The following is a 24,040-nucleotide window of genomic DNA, read 5'->3' as shown; positions in this document are numbered from 1 at the left end:
ATAACAATCTGGCTATAAATGATAAATAAAAGGAGAATAATATTTAATAAAAAATACGTATTTGATTCTACTTACAAGAGGTGTCTAAGGTAGTCAAACTTTTATTTATTTATTTATTTTTTAAAGATTTATTTATTTATTTATTTATTTGGCAGAGAGAGAGACAGTGAGAGAGGGAACACAAGCAGGGGGAGTGGGAGAGGGAGAAGCAGGCTTCCCGCCGAGCAGGGAGCCCGATGCGGGGCTCGATCCCAGGACCCCGGGATCATGACCCGAGCCGAAGGCAGACGCTTAATGACTGAGTCACCCAGGCGCCCCTAAGGTAGTCAAACTTTTAGACCCAGAAAGTAGAATGGTGGTTGTTGGGGGCTTGGGGGTAAACAGGAAGAGGAGTCATTCAATAGACCTAGAGTTTCAGGTTTAACTTGCTGAACCCCTGTTTAGCAAGATGCGAAGCTCTACAGATATGTTGCACAACAATGTGTATATACTTAACACGACTGTAGTGTGCATTTAAAAATGGTTAAGATAGTGGGGTGTCTGGGTGGCATAGCTTGTTAAGCATCTGACTCCTGGTTTCGGCTCAGGAGCCCCCCGAGTCTGGCTCCACACTCAGCGAGGAGTCTGCTTGAGATTATCTCTCCCTCTCCCTCTGTCCCTCCCACTTGTGCTCTCTCTCTCTCTTTAAAATAAATAAGTAAATCGTAAAAAAAAAGTTAAGATAGTGAATTATGTGGGTTTTTTTACTATAATCAAAATATGAATTTAAATATGAAAATATGGCTAAGTGGATTTCTTTTCATGTACTTTGCTTGGGATTCGTTGTCTAAACTATATCTGAAGGGGCGCCTGGGTGGCTCAGTGAGTTAGGCGTCTGCCTTCGGCTTGGGTCATGGTCCCAGGGTCCTGGGCTCGAGCCCCGCATCGGGCTCCCTGCTCAGCAGGAGCCTGCCTATCCCTCTCCCTACTTCTCCCCCTGCTTGTGCTCTCTCTCTCTGTCAAATAAATAAAATCTTTATAAACAAACAAACACACACACAAACTGTATCTGAAGATTCACTCTTTATATTAGTTCTGGAAAAAATGCCAATTTCACATACTCTGTATTTTTTTTTAAGATTTATTTATTTATTTATTTATTTGACAGAGACAGACACAGAGAGAGGGAACACAAGCAGGGGGAGTGGGAGAGGGAGAAGCAGGCTTCCCGCTGAGCAGGGAGCCCAGTGTGGGACTCGATCCCAGGACCCTGGGATCATGACCTGAGCCGAAGGCAGACGCTTAACGACTGAGCCACCCAGGTGCCCCGTATTCTTTTTAGACAGAACTCATATTAAATGTATATTAGACCATATCACCCTCAATGACTCTTTTTAAGATTTTATTTTTAGGTAATTTCTATTCCCAACATAGGGCTCAAACTTAACAACCCCAAGATTGAGAGTAGCATGCCCCACCAACTGAGCCAGCCCGGTGTCCCAGGGGTTTTTATATTCAAAATCTTGTCATCTATGGTAGAGATCGTTTTTTGTTTCTTTTTGTGTGTGTTTTTTAAGATTTATTTGTTTGAGAGAGAGTGTGCCTGGGGCTCAAGGGCAGAGGGAGAGGGAGAGACAGTCTTAAGCAGACTCCCCGCTACGTGCAGAGCCCTACTTGGGGCTGAACTCAAGACCCTGAGATCATGACTTGAGCCAAAACCAAAAGTTGGATGCTTAATCAACTGAGCCATCCAGGCCCCTCTGTTTCTTTGGGTTTTTGTTTGTATGTTCATTTTTGCAATAGATCTCGCCTTTTATTTTATTTTCTTGCCTTATTGTCCTGGCTAGAACTTCCAATATTATGTAAAATAGAAGTGGCAAGAATGGTCACCCTTGTCTTCTTCCTGATTTTAGGAAGGAAAGCATTGTCTTTCACCATTAAGTATAATGCTAGCTGTGGGGTTTTCACAGATGCTTTCTATCATATTGAGGAAATTCCCTTCTATTCCTCATTTTGTTAAATGTTTTTAATCATGAAGAGGTGTTGAATTTTGTCAAATGCCTTCTCTGTTTCTACTGAGATGATCATGTGGTTTTTGTTCTTTATTTTATTGATATGGTGTATTACATGAATTGATTTTTGAATGTTAAACCAATCTTGCATTCCTGGGAAAAATTATACTTGGTCTTGGTGTGAATTCCTTCCACATGTTGCTGGATTCCTTTCCCTAGTGTTTTGTTGAGGATTTTTGTATCTATATTCATAAGAAATCTTGATGTTTGTTTTTAATTTAGTTATTTTTTTTTAGAGAGGGAGAGAGAAAGAGAGAGAGGGCAGAGGGAGGGGCAGAGAGAACCTTAAACAGGCCCCAGGCCTAGCACTGAGCCCAATGAGGGGCTCAATCCCACAACCCTGAGATCATGACCTGAGCTGAAATTGAGTCAGTCGCTCAACCAATTGAGCCAGCTAGGTGACTGCTTTTAACGTGGGATTTATGGTGTTTCCAAAAGTATGCTGCTGCTTCTGCCATCTTTTGAGAATTTTCCATGTGTGCTGTCAAAAAAATTCATTATTAAAAAGATTTGTTGGGGGAAGACCCCCAAAGGCATTGTTTTATCTGAGCTCCCCTCTTTTTTTTTTAATTCAACAAACATTTATTGAGCACTTATGGATCCATTATCAAAAAAACAAATTAGTAACTATGAGCCTTTCGGTCTCAAAATCTCAATTAACAATACGAGTAGTTAAATCTTTTTGTGTGTTTAGGTCTAACTCAATCTCGTATACACCAGATTGTTTGACAATGTTAAGACCTGACGATTTTATTTTCATTCAGTCTTAGTTTAGTTTGTTTTGTGAAACAATAATACAGCTTTGGAAAAATCGATGGCTCTGGCGCGATCTATCAGCACTTTTGCTACAAATGTCAGCTTCTATTTGCATGGTTCTTTACTGTTCTTGTTGTTCCTGCTTGTTAAGCAAATTCTGTCAAAAAATAAGTTAAGTAATAACTAGGAAATAACAGGGCCCAAACTTGTTCATATACTAAAAGTGCTCAGAGAATATCAAGTTAAGTATCAGCTACTGATTTCGAAGAAATTCTGCTGGGCAAAACTTTTCTTTGTAAAGACTATTTAGCTCTGAAGTAGGTTTCATAAAATAATATCAAGGGAAAACTACTTTTTAGTTTATCTTTTATGTAGATACAATACATCTAGTGTTTGCTTGGATAATATAGTTTGATAAACATTTTTACACAGGGAATACAAATTTTAAAAAAGTGAAGTTTTCCTGGTATGTGGGGCATTTCCAAAATCTGTGTTTCTGCACGTGGGGAACACTTGTACCTCTAGTTTCTGACAAAGTCCAACAACATGTTTTGGGTATGTTAACTCCTATTTGCCAGAAGCCTTACTAGGTAAAATTTCCACCCTATATACTAGGAATAGGGGCAGTGCTTGAAACTCTACTTTTGGGAGGATTTCTCATTTTCTGTAAATTTCAACAAAATGGAATGACTTAGAAAAAAACTATACTCATTCTAGCTCCTCCGTGTTCCTTCTTTTAAAATAGTAGTTTTCATTAACTTTCTGGTGTCTTTTGCAAAAGTAATACAGACTCAGTGTAGAATATGGGGAAAATTCAGTAAAGCAACAACATTTTGGTCCCATCCTTCAGAAACAGCGATGGGCAGTTTTCTTTAAACGGTAATGGAGTGTCGTAAATTGTTTTGTAAACTGCAATTTTTCCTCGTCTACCATTTTCGCCTTTTTTACAGCGACTACTGTCCGCCCTTTCTCCACAGGTGGTCGCAGCCCCTGCAGGGCGATCTAATTTCTCCCCCGACCTCCCCCGGCAGCCGGACGCCGCTTGCCCACAGGGCAGCTGCAGAACCAGCGCAGGCCGGGTACCTTTAAGAGGCAGGCGCGGGGGGGGGGGGGGGGGGCGGTCCCCGCGCCGATTGGCCGAGCTTGGAGCCACGTGGCTGTCCTGGCAGCAGAGGCGGTGGCCCGGCTCCCGGAGGCTGTCGCGGAGCTCCCCCGGGGTCCCCGGGAAGGGGCGCGGGCTGACCGATGTGCGTGAGGAGATGCCTGGTGGGCCTCACCTTTTGTACCTGCTACCTGGCTTCTTACCTCACGAACAAGGTGAGGGGGGCGGGCGCGGGGCGGCGATGATTGCACGTGGTAGATCTGGGTCCCCAAATCGTCCGTGGAACAGATGCAGCCTCCAGCTGTTTATCTGATTTTTCCTGATGGTGGTGGAGAGGAAGCTGACTCTGTAGGGAATCCTTATTTAGAAATAGAATTCGTGGAATTATTTTTGAAAATAAAATATCAAGTTAATTTTATTTAAAGTAATGTCATGAAACCCTTTTTATGAAGAGGCAGAAAAGCAATGGTACCATGTTTTTTATTTTGTTGGGAGGGGGAAACTGGCCTTGGATTTGGTACCATGCAGGGAAATGTTGGACCGCTGTGAGCTAGAGTGGGGCATCACCTCCTGTCCTGGACATTGGGCTGGAAACCAAGACAAAGTGGTGATGCCAGGCCCCGGACCACCTTCTCCTACCGTGGGGGGGTCTCCATTGCCCCCCCAAAACACCAAACCCCTCTTGCTCTCTGGAAAAAAAAAAACTATTAACAAATAGCATTTCCCTATACCTTCTCTCTTAATGTGAGTGGCTGTCTTAAGTGTGCTCAGAGGATGTGCCAGAACCCTCCTTCCCCCTGTCCAGTTGATTTTTAGTTCTGGTGATGGGCCTTTAAAGATCCATACATAGTACCTTCCTGGTAGGGGTGGGAGAGGTAGTCCTTCACAGTGGGACTCTGGTAGGGACTTTGTAACTCTTAGACTATGCCACTGTTTCAACCAGGACAGTTATGCTTCCTTTTGGCCTCCAGACCAGGTTGGCTTGGACCAAGTCAGGGCCAAATGAGAAAAGAGGTGTGTAGTGGCCCTCCCCAGCATATAGCCTCTCCAAATGAATTTTTTTTCTTGCTTTCTTTTAAAAGATTTTATTTATTTATTTGATAGAGAGCAACACAGTGAGAGAGGGAACACAAGCAGGGGGAGTGGGAGAGGGAGAAGCAGGCTTCCCACTGAGCAGGGAGCCTGATGTGGGGCTCGATGTGGGGCTTGATCCCAGGAGCCGAAGGCAGACGCTTAATGACTGAGCCACCCAGGCGCTCCTGAATTTTCTTTTGAATTAGTGAAGATTATTTTGTGTTTACAGGACAGGTTCCTCTCTTCCAGTTTTTAGAAGACTCTGTGCTAATTTTTTAAAATTTTCTTATTTCTCAGTATAGTTTCTTCCTCAGACTATTTCCCTCTGTTTGTAAAAAGAAAATTCATTCAAAAAAATCTTGTCTGTTTTAGTCTTATTGCTTCTTGTGTTAAAAAATGGTTGATTTTAGTTTGAACAGCAAGTGTTGATCTAGTCTGAGTGGCATGTTGCTCCAGCGTGTGGGCGGTTCTGGCAGTAACCAGGCTTAGGGCCCAAGGCAGCCACTTGTCCTTCTTCCCCTTACAGCTATTAAGCCTTCAGCCTGGAGACAAACTCCACGTCTATTCTCCTTTCAAAGGCTCCCAGATTGCTCCCTTTTTTTCTTTGAGAAGCACTCGCTGCTGTTCCACCAAAAAGCAACCCTTTTCAGTGACGTGAAGAATTGCTGAAAGAATAAGTATTAGGACTTAGATTCCATTTGTCAGAGATTTCTTTTTTCAGTCTTCTTTAGCCAGGTGAAGTAAGAGCTTCAGCACTTTCTGTCTCCCTCCCAGTTTCTACGACAAAGCTCAGCACACAATAAACTAAATAAATATTTACTATCTTCATGAAGGTTATTAAGGGTGATGTAGCACATGGCCCAGATGCTCACTTTATCCTTTCTCTATCTCTGTTTTAGAATGAAAATATCAGGGGGTGCCTGGGTGGCTCAGTTGGTTAGGCGACTGCCTTCGGCTCAGGTCATGATCCTGGAGTCCCAGGATCAAGTCCCGCATCGGGCTCCCTGCTCGGCGGGGAGTCTGCTTCTCCCTCTGACCTTCTTCACTCTCATGCTCTCTCTCTACCATTCTCTCTCTCTCTCAATAAATAAATAAAAGTCTTAAAAAAAATGTAGAATGAAAATATCAGGGAAAAGTGGGGAGGAGCATATGGAATTATGTGAATAAATTGATTTCAGAGAAGAAGAAGAAGGTCCATCTCTTAGTGAATACAGATCAGAGCACAGCTGTTAGCTGTAATTGTGACATTTAGGAGCTCATACGAGGAGGCCTATGTGTAGGTTAACCCATGGGAAAAAATAAGTATGTAACTTTGCCCACTACCAGTCCACTCTGTTTTCTAGATCATGTGAAGAATCAGTAGAGTCCTTACCTACAGCCTTTAATGGCTGTTAAACTTTACAAAAATTCTTAGTGTTCAATAGTAGGAAAAATAGAAAAAGATACCCAGAAAGACAAAACACAGTCCGCTCATTCCTGAAGTGTTGTAAAAGACATAATAGAAATACATGTTGACCTTAGTCGGGTTGGTTTTACAAAATCCTTAAAATGCTAAAGCACAGAAAAAATTATGATGCCTCAGCAGAATTAGTTAAAAAAAAAAAAGATCTTCAGAATGCAAAAGCCAAATTCCCCCAAATTGAAGAAAAATGAAGGAAATAAAGACTAGGGTGCAGTTCTTCCTTAAAGAGAAACAAAGAAGGGGGGTTGGATTTTTAGGTAAATTGGACAGTAGATAAGGTGGATACCCTGAGAAAAGAGACTTAAGTCCAGTTTTCAACAGTTGCTGTGGTTCCAACATGGCACTTCTGGAGTCTGGAAAGAGGCTTGAGTGGTTGGACCTCCACAGCATCACACCCAGCTGCTGTGCATTCCAATTTGCTGATGATCCCAGTTCCATTTCCTGACCGATGGGTGGTCAGGCTTCTGACAATACTGGGGAAAAATAGACCTGCTCTTTTTAGTATGACTTGGAAGGTCTTTCTTTTTTTAAATTTTTGCCCAATGTGTGATTTTTGGGGGGAAGGATAAAAGCCTTTTTGAAACTTGAGTGTATTTATGTTTCTTCAGTAGGGATTTCTTTGATTATACAATCAATTTGAAAATGTCCACTAATCTGGTATTTGTTTTTCAGTATGTCCTGTCTGTCTTGAAATTTACCTACCCTACATTATTCCAAGGGTGAGTATCTTTTATGCTCTTTATACATATTTGTTGGACATGTCCAACCAGCATCATTAGCTGTTCTTTAAAATATTTTTGGGGTGCCTGGGTGGCTCAGTAGGTTAAGCTTCTGACTCTTGATTTCTGCTCAGGTCATGATCTCAGGATCGTGAGATCGAGCCCCACTTTGGGCTCTGAGTTCAGCAGGGAGTCTGCTTGAGATTCTTTCTCTCCCTCTCCCCTGCTCGAGTGCTTTGTCTCTCTCTCAAATAAATAAATCTTTAAAAAAATAAAATAGGGCACCTGGGTGGCTCAGTTGGTTAAGCGATTGCCTTCGGCTCAGGTCATGATCCTGGAGTCCTGGGATCGAGTCCTGTGTCGGGCTCCCTGCTCAGCGGGGAGTCTGCTTCTCCCTCTGACCCTCTTCCCTCTCATGCTCTCTATCTCTCATTCTCTCTCTCTCTCAAATAAATAAATAAAATCTTTAAAAAAATAAAATAAAATATTTTAATGACTACATGGATTTTTTTTTTATGAAATAGACATACGGTAATTTATTTAGCCATTCTATTAATGGGCATTTAAATTGTGTCCCATTTTGGGGGCATAAAAACAACAATGTTATCAGACATTTTTTATATTCAAATCTGTCAAATTTCTAGCTATTTCTTTGGGATAGATTCCTATGTAAGAAGGAATTTCAGTTAGGGGCGCCTGGGTGGTTCAGATGGTTAAGCGTCTGCCTTCAGCTCGGGTCATGATCCCAGGGTCCTGGGATCGAGCCCCACATTGGGTTCCCTGCTCAGCGGGGAGCCTGCTTCTCCCTCTCCCTCTGCCTCTTTCCCTGCTCATGCTCTCTCTCTCTCTCTCTGTATCTCTGTGTCTCAAATGAATAAATAAAACCTTAAAAAAAAAAAGGAAATTTCAGTTAAAGAATATGAACTTCTTTAGTATTCCTCCTGAATATTAAATTCTTTTTCAGAAATGTGTTACCAATTTACATCGTCTGTGACAAAGTTTCTATAATACTGTACTCAAACCATGACTGTTTTTCTCCTCTCTGATGCATGAGCCCCAAATGGTATCACATTGTTTTGTCTTACATTTTTCATGTAGCTGGACTGTTTTCTTATGTATGTTACCCACTTATATTGCTTTTATCAGTGAATTGTCTACTTGTGCCTTTTCCCTTTTATTTTTACTGGGGTTTTAGTATCTTTCTTATTAATTTAATGACTTCTTCATATTTTAAGAATGCCAACCACTTGTCCATCATGTTTATTAGAAATTTCCTTTTTTGCAGTTTGTCCTTTGCCTTTTCATTTTGTTCATACTTATTTTAATTATTTAAATATATTTTTAAGTGAGGTCATAGAGAATTTATTGCTCAGACGTAAGACGGAAGCAGCAGAAAGAACTACAGATAAACCTAGCATGTGGTCTTATGATTGAAGAATGCCATTCTTAGAAAAAAGAGATGAGGAAAAAGGGGTGTGGAGCTAGGTCATAGTGGAGATGTTGTAGAAGCAGCACAGAGTGCTCTGGCACTCACATTTCCCTTCCTCACCTTTTCCCCACTCAAGCTTTTTATTTAATTAATTAATTTAGTTAGTTAAGATTTATTTATTTTAGAGAGAGAAAGAAAGTGTGAGCGTGGGAGAGAGGAACAGAGAAAGGAAAGAGAAACTCAAGCCGACTCTGTGCTGAGTGCGGAGCCTCACACAGGGCTCAATTTCACAATCCCAAGATCACGACCTGAGCTGAAACCAAGAATTGGATGCTTAACTGACTGCACCACTCAAGCTTTTAAAAAAATAGTCGTTTTAGGGTGCTTGGGTGGCTCAGTCGGTTGGGTGTCTACCTTTGGCTCAGGTCATGATCTCAGGGTCCTGGGATCCAGCCCTGCATCAGGCCCCCTGCTCAGTGGGGAGTCTGCTTCTCCCTCTTCCTCTGCCCCTCCCCCTGCTTATGCTTGCTCTCTCTGTCTCTCTCCCATATAAATACATAAAATCTTTAAAAAATTGTTTTATTTTTATAGTGGACAAATATTGATGATTGTGATTGGTACCATTGCTTTAATGTTTATTCTTCTCCATCACAAGCTCATGTAGATATTTACCTACATTTCATTAAAGCTTTATTCAATTTTTAATCATTGTCCATTTATTTAAATGTGTAATGTGAGGAAATCATCCCTCCCCTAGTTTCATTTATACTACCCCTATGTTTTTTTTAAAAAGGTTTATTTATTTATTTGAGAGAGAGAGAAAGAGAGCATAAGTGTGAGGAGCAGAGGGTGAGGGAGAGAGAATCTCAAGCAGACTCCATGCTGAGCATGGAGCCCAATGCAGGGCTCGAATTCACAATGCCAAGATCAAGAGTTGCATGCTCCACTGACTGAGCCTCATATACTAGCTCTATATTTTATATTTTATTGTATAACCCTTCCTTTTGCCTTTGGGTTGTTAATATCATATATAAAGTTATTTTTCTAGGGTCTATTTTTGAGTATTTGTCAATTTTTATGAAAAGGGGCTAGTGCTAAATTGTTTTAATTATTATAGCATTTAAATATGTCATAGAGCAGGACATCCCTCATTCTTTTTTTTTTTTTTTAAGATTATACAAATGCAAACAAAAGAGCAGGGGTCATGATCTTTGCCAGACAAGGTTCAGGACAAAAAGGACTAAACATATGAAGAAAGATGTGTTATGATGCTAAATAAAGCACGCAGTTCAAAATGAAAAGACACATTATAAATGTTATGAAAAGACATGTTGGAGTGTGCCGTTCAAAATGAAAATAAAATAGTGATGAATATCTACCAGCCAGACAGTGGGGCAGAAATATCAGGAATACATAGAAACATACAATTAATGGGAGACAAATTTGCCACTATTTTTCCATGACATTCAGTTGGACAAACAAAAAGCTAGTGTCCATGTGTGTGTATGTGTGTATGTATATATATATAAGCTAAATAATACAATTAACAAGTAAATATCAAACCCTGCATCTTTAAAATAGAAACTATACCCTCTTCTCAAATGCCCAGGGAATAATCACTATGAATAAAACAAACAATAATTTGACCAAAGTAACAATTATACAATCTTAGTGCCCTAAAGCTAGATTTTATTTTATTTTATTTTTTTAATTTTATTTATTTGAGAGAGAGAGTGAGCGAGAGCGAGAGAGCGGTGCAGAGGGGCAGAGGGAGAGGGGGAGGCAGACTCCTCGCTAAGCAGGGAACCCAAGGTAGGATCCAGTCCCAGGACCCCTAGATCATGACCTGAGTCGAAGGTAGCTGCTTAACTGACTGAGCCACCCAGGTGCCCCTAAAGCTAGAATTTAATGTCAAAACCAAAAATCTCTATTTACAAATAATTCTTCACTCATAAGAAAAATATAATTAAAATCAAATTGAAAAATCCTCTTTTGCCTATAAGATTTGCAAAATAAAATTTCAGAATTTGGTAACACAACATTGGTGAAGATGTAGAAAACAGGTGCTCTCCTACGTGGATCTGGGGTGGCAAATTGGTACAGTATCTGTGAGTGACACTTTGGCAATATGTAACACTATTGCAACAGTGTGAATCCTTCAATTCTGCAATTCCACTTCCAGGGATTTATTTGAGAGGTTTACTTGCAATTTGTAAATGAAATATGTACGAAGACATACATGGGAAACATTGCAGCTCTGTGACAGCAAGCATTTTTAAACAACCTGATTTTCATCTCTACAGAACCCATTAAATAAATTATATTATAGCCTTAATGGAATATTATTCAAATGACAAAAATAATGACACTCTCAGGTATTGAAATGAAAAGGTTTTCAAAATGCATTTAATGGGGGACAAAAGCAAGTCTGTAACAGTGGTACAACACCATCGTGTAGAAATGTGTGTGTATGTTTTCCTTATTTAAAAAAAGGTGAAGGGGCACCTGGGTGGCTCAGTCGGTTAAGCGACTAACTTTGGCTCAGGTCATGATCCCAGGGTCCTGGGATCGAGCCCCACATCGGGCTCCCTGCTCAGCGGGGAACCTGCTTCTCCATCTGCCTGCTACTCCCCCTGCTTGTGCTCTCTCTCTCTGACAAATAAATAAATAAAAATCTTTAAAAAATTAGTAAATAAAAATAAAAAAAGGTGAAGAAACTACCAAGAGTGGTTACCTATAGAAAGGTGAAAGCTGTGCAGAGAGTGAACAGGCAAGGGAAGAAGACTTTAAAGAAAGCACTTCCTTTTTTATACTTTTGGATTTTTGTTCTTTTTTTTTAAATTTTTTAAATTTTTAAATTTTTATTTTTTTTTAAAGATTTTATTTATTTACTTGACAGAAACACAGCGAGAGAGGGAACACAAGCAGGGGGAATGGGAGAGGGAGAAGCAGGCCTCCTGCCGAGCAAGGAGCCCGATGCGGGGCTCGATCCCAGGACTCTGGGATCAAGACCCAAGCCGAAGGCAGATGCCCAATGACTGAGCCACCCAGGTGCCCCTGGATTTTTGTTCTTTATAGTATCACCAGTATATTATTTCAGGTGAAATTCAGAATGACCTTGTCAAGTTTCTCCCTAATATTTCATAACAAAACTTAAAAAAATATTGTTTATGATTACATATACAGTAGTCCCCCCTTATCCATGGTTTTGCTTTCTGCGGTTTTGGTCACCCACGGTCAGTTCTCTCTGGAAATAGATGATTCTCCCCTGACTTGTCAGAGGTGAGTGGTAGCCTCCGGGTATGTCAGAATGCCTACCTCATTCACCTCACTTCACCTCACCATCTAGGCATTTATCATCTTGCAGCATCGTGAGAAGACGGGTGAGTACAGAGATTTTGAGAGAGAAACCACATTCACATAACTTTTATTACAGCATATTGTTATAATTGTTCTGTTTTATTATTGGTTATTGTTGTTAATCTCCTACGGGGCCTAATTTATAAATTAAACTTTATCATAGGTATGTACGTGTAGGAAAAAACACAACATATATTTGGTTTGGCACTATCTGCAGTTTCAGGCATCCCCGAGGGTCTTAAAATGATCTCCCACAAGTAACGGGGGGGAACCACTGTATTTCCGTCAATAAAGCTGGGATGTTGTTTTCTCTTTTAGTGGATAGGAATCATTTTGTGGTCCTGACTGTCTTGCAGTTCTCTCCAGGTAGAGAGACTTAGGGAACTTAGGTGCGAAAGGAGGATCTCTACATCTGGATTGCCTTTTCCCCTGTGTATCTGTGGATGGGTCAGACTGAATGTCCCTCCTCCAACAGATTGTAAGGTCTACAAATGGAAGAATTTGTTTTTAATCTCTTTTATCACTGGATAAAAGAATGCTTAGAACAATGTTCTAAGTGCTTAGAACAATGCCTGGCACATAGGAGGTACACAGTTGGGCAGAGTAGCTCATTCTACAAATCCTTATTGGGTGCATACTGTGTGCCAGGCACTGTTTTAGACATGAGAGGTACATCAGTGGAGAAAGCAAAGATCCCTGCCCTCATACAGCTTTCTTTTCTCTCCTGCCTGTCCCTTAAATTTACTTGCAGTGAATGGTACCTTCCATCCAGTTGCACAACTGAAGAACTCCCAGAAACGTGGGAGTTGATTCCTTTGTCTCCTTCATCCCTGACATCTAGTTAACCACCAGGACCTCCTAAACATCTTCAGAATCTGTCCACCTTCTTCCAAATTGCCCCTTCACGGGCCACTGTCATCTCTCAAATTACTATTGACATTTTGAGCTGGGTAACCCTTTGTTATGGGGCTGTCCTGCACATTGTAAGATATTTTGGCAGCATCCCTGGCTACGACTCACTAGATGCCAGTTGCCACCCTCCCTTCCCCCACCTCCAGTTATAACAACCAAAAATGTCTCTAGGTACTGCCAAATGTCACCTGGGGGGGAACATACGGTTGAGTGCCACTGGTCTAGATTACGCTGTTGGAGGGCATGACCCATATCTGTCTGCTCTGCTTGGCCGGGTTAGAGAAGGTTTCACAAAGGAGGCGTAAAAGCTGGATCTTACAGGATGAGCAGGTGTTCGCCAACACACAAGGAGATGGGAGAATGTGATGGGTCAAGAGGGTAGCACATGGAAACTCTTAAAAGTATGGGATGACCTGGCACATTCCCGAGGCTGTGGGAGGTTCAGTATGGCTGGAATGTCGCTGCCCGTGGCAGATGGACGGTAGCTGGTCCTGGAAAGGGGAGACTGCAAGTATGGGAAGGCTTGTGTGTCACATGCAAGTGACTTTATCCTGGTGGCCAGCAGTTCTCCACTGTTATGTCACAACCCACGAGTGTGTTGTAATCACTTCCGAGGTGAGGTGTCTCAAGTCATAAAATAAGGTTTTGAAGTCTATGAATGGCTCACCTAAAATAAAGCAATTAGAGTAAAACGAGGGGAAGTCATGCCTGTAGTAGCCTCTCACTCATTTTGAACTTTGCTGTGCTTTGTGCCGTGGGAGGGGCAGGGGTGCGTAATTCACAGCCTGGTCCCCCCTGTGCTCTGCATGCTGAGGAAGTGCGTCTCACATGAGCTACGTGGCCCCCAGTGTGTCATGGCAGAGGAGATTGGGAGTTGCTGCCGGCCACCTGGGAAGAATCAACCGTTTTTAAAATGAGCGAGTGGCAAAGTTAAGTTTGCATTCTAGAACAAGCCCTGTGGCTGCAGGTAGAGAATGGATGTTGTGGGACCCTCCTGGGGATAGGGACACCAGTTAGGGGACTGATGCTCGGTTCAGGTGTGCCACAAGGGGAGTCTGCATTAGGCAGAGGCAGAAGGTATGGGAAAGAGAAGGTATGGCACTTGAGAACTGTTCGGGGATTACGTGCAGTAGGATTTTGTGAGCAGATGAGGGAGGTGACTAAGGAGGAAGAGCTAGGATGACATCTGGGCTCTGGTTTGGCTGGTTAGGGATGGGGCAGTAGATCAGGATGGGGAAGGGAAGTTCAAGGTAATGTTTTAGGCAAATTATCATTGGGAGCTTGTAGGGTATCAAGGTGGCAGTATCCAGGTGAGCACAGGGATTTGGGAATCATCAAGTGCGGGGCAATGGGAGAAGTGGGGACTGTGGGTGAGATTGTTCGGGGAAAAGTCTAGCATAAGAAGAGAAGAATATCAGTGTCAGCACTGAACAGTACAGCTGGACTCGAGAATAGTACAGGTTGAGAAGGAGGGGTCTGGGCACTGGGAAACCAGTTAGGAGAGAATGGGAGAAAAGAGATGTAGGAAGGCTTGGGTGTGTATATTTACGTCAGCCATTGGGTCTGCTGGGGCTGGATGGTGTTTGAGACCATAGCACTCTCTCAAATTCACATTGGCATGTATTCTTTTCAGGTGGCAGACATTGATTGGTGGACTTTTGCTTCATGTGTCATGGAAACTGGGCTGGGCCGAGATCCACGGCAGTTCAAGGTAGAACAACCTCTTCTTGCTTGATTCATGATTCATACCCTGCATTCTTTTCACATTATTTAACTTCTGGTGTTACTTTGGGAAACATGGATGTTTATTTGAGTTGCTTCATCTCTTAGTTCCCTTCTTTTTTTTTTTTTTTTTCTTCTTAGTTCCCTTCTAACCTTGAGATTTTAGTGCTTTTATAATCATATAGAACTCAAGGAGTGTTTTCCTGGTTACTAGATACTAAATAGATTACTAAAATAATATTAAGATTAATCAAGATACATAATTTATAACACTGTATTAATTGGGCTTTGTTATAGATCATGGGAGCATGGTGAATGAGTTTCTAAATCAACTTAAATGTTTTTGGTAAATTTTTAATTTTGAAATTATTTACTACTTTACAGAACAGTTAGAAATAGTACAAAGAACTTCCATACCCTTTACTCATGTTCCTCAATTATTACTTTACCACGCCTCTCCCACCATTTGCTCTTGAGATATATTTTTTTTTTCCTGAACTATATCAGAGTAAGTTGCAGATTTGAGAGTAAAATGCCTCTTTTCTTTACTTCTAAATCCTTTAGTTTGTATTTTCTTTGTTTTTTTTTCAAGATTTACTTATTTACTTGAGAGGGCACAGGAATGCACAAGTGGGAGTGGCAGAGAGTGAGGGAGAATCTCAAGCAGACTCCATGCTGAGCACAAAGCCCAATGTGGGGCTCAATCTCACGACCCTGAGATCACCACCTGAGCCAAAACCAGGAGTTGATCGCCCAATCAACTGCGCCCCCAGGTGCCCCTTTCATGTGTATTTTCTAAGAGCAAGGACACTTTCTTTTCTTTTCTTTTAATATTTTATTTGCTTATTTGACACACAGAGATTGAGCATAGGCAGGTAGACTAGCAGGCAGTGGGAGAGGGAGAAGCAGACTCCTGCTGAGCAAGGAGCCTGAAGTGGGGCTCGATTCCAGGACCCCAGGATCATGACCTGAGCCAAAGGCAGTCACTTAACCAACTGAGCTATGCAGGTGCCCCGCAAGGACATTTTCTTACATGACTACAGCTCAGTAATCAAAATGAGGAAATTAATATTGATGTAATACTATTATCTCGTCTCCAGACTAAATTCATATTTTTCCAGTTTTCTCAATAATATCCCTTATTACGTTCCTCCCCCTCCGATTCTGATCCAGGGTCCATTTCACATCACACATTAAATTAGTTGTTACGAATCTATTAAGACAACTTATTGACTAGATTTGAAAGAAATCTCAAAGACCGTGACATTTTTCAGCCAAAATTATAATCTGAATTGGCTATCCACTCCTGCCTCACCTAGATAAACTGTTATGATTCTTCCAGGACATCATGCCAGTGATGCACAAAATGAAAAGCAAATGAAGTCAAGCTTTATATGGACAAGACAAACAGCCCTACTGAATGATCAGGTCATTGACCTTCACCTGTATAATATCCTCACCTTCATAAAATAAAGATGCTTTTGGGATTTTATTTTTTTTATTTTTTATTTTTTTAAAGATTTTATTTATTTATGTGAGAGGGAGAGAATGAGAGATAGCACAAGAGGGAAGAGGGTCAGAGGGAGAAGCAGACTCCCTGCTGAGCAGGGAGCCTGATGCGGGACTCGATCCCGGGACTCCAGGATCATGACCTGAGCCGAAGGCAGTCGCTTAACCAACTGAGCCACCCAGGCGCCCGCTTTTGGGATTTTATATGTGATATTAAGCAGAGGGTTTACTTCATACTCCACTGTTACGGTGGATGGTTCAGTGAGAACTGGGTCTTCATTTAAACAAATAGTGCCCTGAATCCACAAGGCCTGTGATAGTTCTAATATTTAGTTAAATAATGAAGCATCCTGATTCCAAATGGTTCAGTTTATTCCTTCACAGAGGCAAGAGACTGGACTAGAATGAAGGAACTGTCAGATTGGGGACTGGGGTCCACTGGTGCTCATCAACATGGGTCCTCCACTCTGTTTACAGTGTTCCTGATAATATCTTATAATTTCTGATGTGAATTATTTACTTCATAATAGTCTTTTAAATAATACAAATGTACTGATCCAAAGGGGCACCTGTACCCCATTGTTTATAGCAGCAATGTCCACAACAGCAAAACTGTGGAAAGAACCCAGATGTCCATCAACAGATGAATGGATAAAGAAGATGTGGGATATATATTCAATGGAATACTACTCAGCCATCAAAAAAAAAAAAAACAAAACGAAATCTTGCCATTTACAACAACGTGGATGGAACTATAGGGTATTATGCTAAGTGAAGTAAGTCAATCAGAGAAAGACAGTTATCATATGATTTCACTCATATGTGGATTTAAGAAACAAAACAGAGGGTCATAGGGGAAGGGAGGGAAAAATAAAATCACAGAGGGAGACAAACCATAAGAGACTCTTAATCATAGGAAACAAACTGAGGGTTGCTGGAGAGGATGGAACTGGGGGGAGGGGGTAACTGGGTGATGGACATTAAGGAGGGCACGTGATGTAATGAGCGCTGGGTGTTATATGACTGATGAATCGCTGAACTCTATCTCTGAAACTAATAATACTCTCTCTAAAAAAAACAAAAAATAAAAAACCCCCAAACCCCAAAACATTACTTTAGCCATGTTTCATTAAAAGCTATGCTATTGGTCATACTTAAAAAAATTTCTGGGGCGCCTGGGTGGCTCAGTTGGTTGAGCGACTGCCTTGGGCTCAGGTCATGATCCTGGAGTCCTAGGATCGAGTCCTGCATCGGACTCCCCGCTCAGCGGGGAGTCTGCTTCTCCCTCTGACCCTCTTCCCTCTCGTGCTTTCTCTCATTCTCTCTCTCTCAAATAAATAAATAAATAAAATCTTTTTTAAAAAGTTCTGTGGAAAAATATACGTAATATAAAATTTACCATTTTTAAACAGTTTTTAAGTGTACAATTCAGTGGCATTAAGTGCATTCGCAATGTTGTGCAACCATCACCACCATCCATTTGCAGAACTTTTCCATCATCCCAAACAGAAATTCCATAACAAACAGTAACTCTCCATCCTGCCTTCCCTCCCTCCAGCCCCCGGTAACCACTGTTCTACTTTTCATTTCTATGAATTTGCCTACTCTAGGTAACTCACTTAAGTGGAAGCATACAGTATTTGTCCTTTTGTGACTTGTTATTTCACTTAACATAACATCCTCAGAATTGTCGCAAGTGTTAAGATCTCCTTCCTCTTTGAGGCTGAATAATATTCCATTTTATGTTTGTTTATCCGTCCATCCATTGACAGAATTCTTTTTCTGCCTTTTGGGGAGGGGAAGGAAGAATGACTCATAGAACTGGGTAAAGTAAAAAATTCTCAGGTTCTTTCCCTGGAGGAAGTGATCCAGTAGATTTAGTAGTTTTCTCCTAAAAATGGAAACAGCAGCAGGCAGACAGCTTGGAGTCCCTGAGGTCATTGTGGAGTGGGGATTGTACCAGTGGGGCTGGTGGGTGGTCTCCAAATCGGTATTTAATAACATATGCCAGGAGAGCTCATTTAGCCTCCTGATAGCCTGGAGCACAGCAGAATCCCAGATTCCCTCTTAAAACCGGTCACAGATGGTGTGCCTGGGTGGCTCAGTTGTTAAATGTCTGCCTCTGGCTCGGGTCTTGATCCCAGGGTCCTGGGATGGAGCCCCACATTGGGCTCCGTTCTCCGCGGGAAGCCTGCTTCTCCCTCTCCCACTCCCCCTGCTTATGTTCTTGCTCTCGCTTTCTGTGAAATAAATAAATAAAATCTTTAAAAAACGAAACAAAACAAAAAACCAGGTCACAGAACTTGGCACCACATTTCCTACTCCGCAGAGAGGCCATATCTGCTGTGTTGGTCAGTCACGGCCATGTCATGTGTTAACTCCATTGAGTGACCCGATGGGATCAATCTTCTCCAAGAGTTTTACTCAGCAACCAGTTATCACCAAGGGTTGGGCAATGCCCTGAGGCCTTCTGTCTCGGGGAAGAGAGCCCTGGTTTTTAGGCACTGGTTTGTCCTTATATGGCAGCTACTGCCATGGCCAAACCATTGCCGAACGTCGATGTGATTTTTCTAGTAGATGTTGAAGTCCTGTGCTGTAGGCTCTTTGTTTCCAGAATGTGATCCAGAGCACTGTGACCGGACATCTGCCAGAGAGACCATGGCGTTCTTTACTAGATTCTCGAACCATTGCTTATAGAATCAGGTGTGATTTCATTGGAGACTTTACACACCATCCTCTGGTTCCTTTATTACCAGACTACATGTTTAAATAAAGACATCTGGAAGGTACTTTTTAATGTACTTACTACTTTTTGTTCCCTATACCTAAGACAGCAAATTTTTAACTCCCAAGTTTTCAAGTATGAGAAGTTCTAAGTTAATAATTCTGTGTCACGATACCTTTGTGACTAGGGTTTCTTTTTTTTTTTTTAAGATTTTATTTATTTATTTGAGAGAGAGAGAGAGCAAGCATGAATGGGGGGCAGAGGGAGAGGGAGAAGCAGGTTCCCCGCTGAGCAAGGAGCCCAACATGGGGCTTGATCCCAGGACCTTGGGATCGTGACCTGATCCGATGGCAGATGCTTAACCATCTGAGCCATCCAGGTGCCTCGTGACTAGAGGTTTCTAACAGATGAAGAAGGAAGCCCCGCTCCTAAATTTTCCATTGAGGATCTTTGCTGGAGAACCATAAACAATTTCTTTGATAAAATCTCCAAATTAACTCAGCCCTGTCCCTAAAGAAATGAACAGTGAGCAAATCAATTAGGATAGTTCTTTTTATGATTGATTATTTGTTTTTAAGTGAGATAGTTCGTCTTCATCAAAGCTACTGGTGTTTGGAATTTCTCAAATATGTTTTAATGTGTTGGCATTTCATTTTGAGTGACTCTTATAGTTTGACAAACAGTTACCTTTGCCCACTGAGGAAAGTTAACACTCAAATTCTTGTGTTTTTGATATTTTTTCCTGTTATTGTTTTTTTTTTTTTCTCCAGAGGATTGCTTTATGTAGATATGTAGGAATGACTTTTTGGGAGTAATAAAACCAGCTTTCAAAGCATTTTCAGGAAACATATGGAGAACCACTGAAGAGACATAATATTGAATAAAATCTGATTGGTGTTGGTGTGGTGATTATGGTAGTTCTCAGGAGAAGAGTCCATGAGGCCAGGGATGGTAGAAGGACAGGATTTTTTTTTTTTCAGCTTTATTGAGGTATAATTATCAAATTAAATTGTAAGAGGTTTAAAGCATACATTATAGTAATACGGTACAGGTGGTATTTGGCCCCTGGGCTATAGTTTGCTGACTCTTGTTCTAAGTTATGCCTTGTGAAAAACAGTATCATCATAGGGTTCTTGAGTTCAAGTAATATTAGGGCTGAACTTTGTCAAGGGAGTTGACCCTCTGTGAGTCCGAGGAAGAATGAAGAATGAAGGAGGAAAGGTCTAAGAATAGGAGGAAAGAGGGAGAATAGTGAGTAAGATTCTTGGAGGACCACATCTACCAATAATGGACCCCAACAAATGAAATCTAGGCATCTGCTGTAAGTAGGGAGTTAATATATGTAGAAGTCAAAAGAAGAAGAGGAGGAAGGAGGAGGAGCAGAAATGGAGAAGTCCTTGTAAACTATAAAGCAAATTTGACTCTACAGTTGTGAGGTGTTACTGCTTTAGGCTATTCCAATAGTCTTCAAGTCTTGGTGGCTTGGTATTTTTTGTTTGGAAACTGTTTTTAGTTCCACTAGGTGTCAGCATAATGCAGAGAGTTTTCAAGAACTTGGCTCCAGGAGCCCTTCAGGCACCCATGAACAGACAAACTTCTGAATGTTTTGAGGGAGCAGATGCTCCTTCCGTAATGCATGCTCTATTTGAAAAACAAGTGATTTAATTTAATTAGCCTTCATCTTGATAACGACAGTTTTATAATTCATGGCAACAGACTATTGTTAGCTGCTTGTAAAATGCTTTATTCATCAGGGTTCTTAGAGACCGGAGAGTGCACCAGCAAGAAAACAAACAAGCCCACGACTCAAACAAGATGCAATACTTGTGCTTACAAATCATGTAAGAAAAGCTATGTTATCACCACAGTTTTCAAACCAGACCCCGTGGCAAATAGTCCTTTCCCCCGAGGAGTTGCCATGAGATCCCTCCCTATGCACACAGATACACACACTCACTGGCTCAGCAGCTCCTCAGAGGTCCTCGTACCACAGAGACCCGAGATTCTTCCAGGACCACCTCAGGATTTAATTCCAGCTTGCCTCCTTTGTTGGCACATAGGACAAGGAAAGACTAAACGAGCATGGGAGGCCCAGATGGTGCCACCTTATAAATTATAGATGGAGAAAATGTGCCTGGTTTGTTCCTAATGTGCAGGTATTTGGTTTTTGTAGAATCTTAGAGTTGCAGTGGAAGAGTATATATATTATATAAAAATAAGTATGTACTTATAAATATACAAATATGTATTATATAAATATTATATATTAAATATGTATTATATATAATATATTTATATAGATATATATTTATTTATATATGAACATATAGTATGTGTTTATATAATAACTATTTAGGAAATATATATAATAAATATATATCTATTTATTTATATAAATACCTATATATTATATAATATGTAATAAATATATAAATAAAATATATAATCTATATATATAGATTATATATAAACATATAAATTTTATATATATTAAAAAATATAAATATATAAATAATCTAAGCTCAGGCTGCTATAACAAAAATACCAGAGATTGGGTGGCTTAAAGAGCAGACATTGATTTCTCATAGTTCTGGAGGTTGGGAGGTCCGGGATCAGGGTGCCAGCATGGTTAGGTTCTGGCGAGGACCTCTTCTGGTCTGTCTTCTTGTATCCTTCACTGTGGAGAGGGAGAGGGAGGGAGAGAGAAAGAAAAAGAGAGAGAGAGAGAAAGCAAGGTCTCTTTTAAAGGGCACTAATCCCATCATGAGGGCTCCACCCTCATGACCTTATTACCTCCCAGAGGCCCCACCTCCAAATACAACACGCTGGGTTTCAGATGTCAACATCTGAATTTTGGGGGAATACAAGCATGTAGCCCATAGCAGAGGGTAGAGTCAGGGTAAGTTCTCTGGAAGGCGATTTCATAACCAGTTCTGCACTTTGATGCATGGATCTTTGAACAGCAATTCCACTGCAAAAACATGAATATGAAAAGAGTATTCAAGGATAACTCTTACAGCATTAGAATAGTAAAAAGAGGATTCATTTCTATGTCCAGCAATCAAATCGGTGATGATTTTTTGACACAGATGTTAAGCAGATTATGGAACAATGCGTTCGTGTTTGGTAGGATCCCATTTTCACTGCGTGTTCATATACGTGCATATGGGCACTCTTTGGAGGGTAGACTTAGCAAGGTAGTAACAGTGGTTATCTTTGGGTAGTGGGATGGTCATTGTAATGTTTTTCTTGATTACCTGTATTTTGAAAATTTTCTAGCATGGATAGGTATGCCTTTTTAATAAGAAAACGAGATAAATTATTATAGAAAACAAAATGACTGCCTCCATGCCATGTTTCTGATTTCATGTCTTTTGAAGAAAACATGTTGGTTTGTTTTTCACTGCAGTTAGTTTTCCTTTGTCCCAGTTAGAGGTTACAACTTGATTATTAGAAACGTTTATTGTTTATTGTTAGAATTCCCATTAGGGCCATTTCAAAGAGGCAAATGGCAGGATGCAGGTATTTTTTACTTTCATCCCTGCCCTTAAAAACCTAGTAGCTCTAAGCACTAGCAATTCTGTTCAGAGCAAAGTCTCTGAAGGGCTTCAGAAAAGCATAGGAAGAAATGTGAATTAGGGTCATGCCTTGAGTTTTCTGGTGTGTTTGTGGCTGTTGTTTTTCCCCTTATATCCATCTAGAGAAAGAAGGGAAAATCTTTTTTTTTAAGTTACAAAGTAATACATGATGATTGCTTCAGCAAATATTTGAGTGTCTAGCAGATATACCAGACATTGTTCTTGGTGGGGGGAGGGGTGCACAGTGAACAAAACAGACAAAAATCCTTGCCCTCATAGAGCATACCTTCTCGTTGAGATAGATGGACAAGAAACAAAGGAAAATGGAAGTATATGATGTGTCAGATGGCAGTAAGTGTAGAGAAAAATGAAGCCAGGTAGGGGAGTAGGCATGTCTGTGTGTGTGCCTGAGTGTGTTCTAGTGGGTGGGGGTGGGGGGGTTGTTCCTTGTTCATGGGTAAGATGACTTTTGAGCAGAGGTCTGAATATGTGAGAGAGTGAGCCATGCAGGTGTCTGGAGGGAGAGGGTTCTGGGCGGGGAGGCAATAGTAAACCCTGAGGTGCTTGGCATACTTGATGACCAACGGTGAGGCCAGAATGCAGTTTTATTTTCCTTGCAAATGAAAACGTCATTGTGGCTAACTACCTTTAACTATTGTATAGAGTATGCATATTTTTTAAAGATTTATTTATTTATTTGGGAGAGCGAGAATGAGAGAGAGAGAGAGAGTACATGAGAGAGGGGAGGGCCAGAGGGAGAAGCAGGCTCCTCGCCGAGCAGGGAGCCCGATGAGGGACTCGATTCCGGGACTCCGGGATCATGACCTGAGCCGAAGGCAGTCGCTTAACCAACTGAGCCACCCAGGCACCCATAGAGTATGCATATTTTTAAAGCTTTTGAGAAGTATAGCCAAGTAGTGTGTATGTGTATATATATATGTATAACTTTTCATATGTTTATTGGCTATTGTATTTCTTATGTGTGCTGTGTGAGAGAAAGAAATACACACACACACTCACACACACAAATACTTGGTTTTGCCCACTGACTATTTTTCTTTTGTGGAGCTGATTTTTTTTTCTTATTGAATTGTAAACATTCATTAGACATTAAGAACATGAAATTCCAGCCTGTTTTATATGTTGCCTGTAATTTTTCCTAGGTCATTAATCATCTCTTGATTTTTTTTTTTAAGATTTTATTTATTTGACAGAGAGAGAGACAGAGAGAGAGGGAACACAAGCAGGAGGAGTGGGAGAGGGTGAAGCAGGCTTCCCGCTGAGCAGGGAGCCTGATGCTCGGGGCTCGATCCCAGGACCCTGAGATCATGACCTAAGCCGAAGGCAGATGCTTAACAACTGAGCCACCCAGGCACCCTAGCTCTTGATTTTCTTTATGGTGTTTTTTGGCCAGTGCATTTCATGTAGGTGGATCTATAAATCTTCCATAGTGGCTTCTGTCTTTGGAGTTATGTGTAGCAAAACCCAGAACATTTATTGAGTGTTGTTGTGCCATGCACTGCTCTGGACTTGTGCATCCTTCCTCTGCCCCCATGCCTAGTGACCTAGGTGACCCCTAGATACTTCCAGCCCTAGATGAAAAGGGCACAGTCCAGGGAAATGTGTGAAGTTTGTCCATCT

At 41.1% G+C, this 24,040-nt stretch overlaps 1 protein-coding gene across 4 annotated transcripts in view; it reads left to right on the top strand.

Annotated features, from left to right (window-relative positions):
* Positions 1 to 3,986: 3,986 nt before the first annotated feature.
* Positions 3,987 to 24,040, top strand: part of TMEM241 (transmembrane protein 241) — a 116,541-nt gene continuing 96,487 nt past the window's right edge. For all 4 annotated transcript variants that reach the window (XM_027576857.2, XM_027576855.2, XM_027576854.2 and 1 more), the window contains exons 1-3: positions 3,987 to 4,124; positions 7,118 to 7,164; positions 14,499 to 14,576. In XM_027576857.2, the coding sequence (XP_027432658.1) occupies positions 4,053 to 4,124; positions 7,118 to 7,164; positions 14,499 to 14,576 (197 nt within the window). In that variant the 5' untranslated portion in view covers positions 3,987 to 4,052. The remainder of the gene's footprint in view (positions 4,125 to 7,117; positions 7,165 to 14,498; positions 14,577 to 24,040) is intronic.

This window comes from Zalophus californianus, chromosome 14 (genome assembly GCF_009762305.2).
Source record: "Zalophus californianus isolate mZalCal1 chromosome 14, mZalCal1.pri.v2, whole genome shotgun sequence".
Taxonomy (NCBI): domain Eukaryota; kingdom Metazoa; phylum Chordata; class Mammalia; order Carnivora; family Otariidae; genus Zalophus; species Zalophus californianus.
This window is presented reverse-complemented; position numbering and strand designations above follow the sequence as displayed.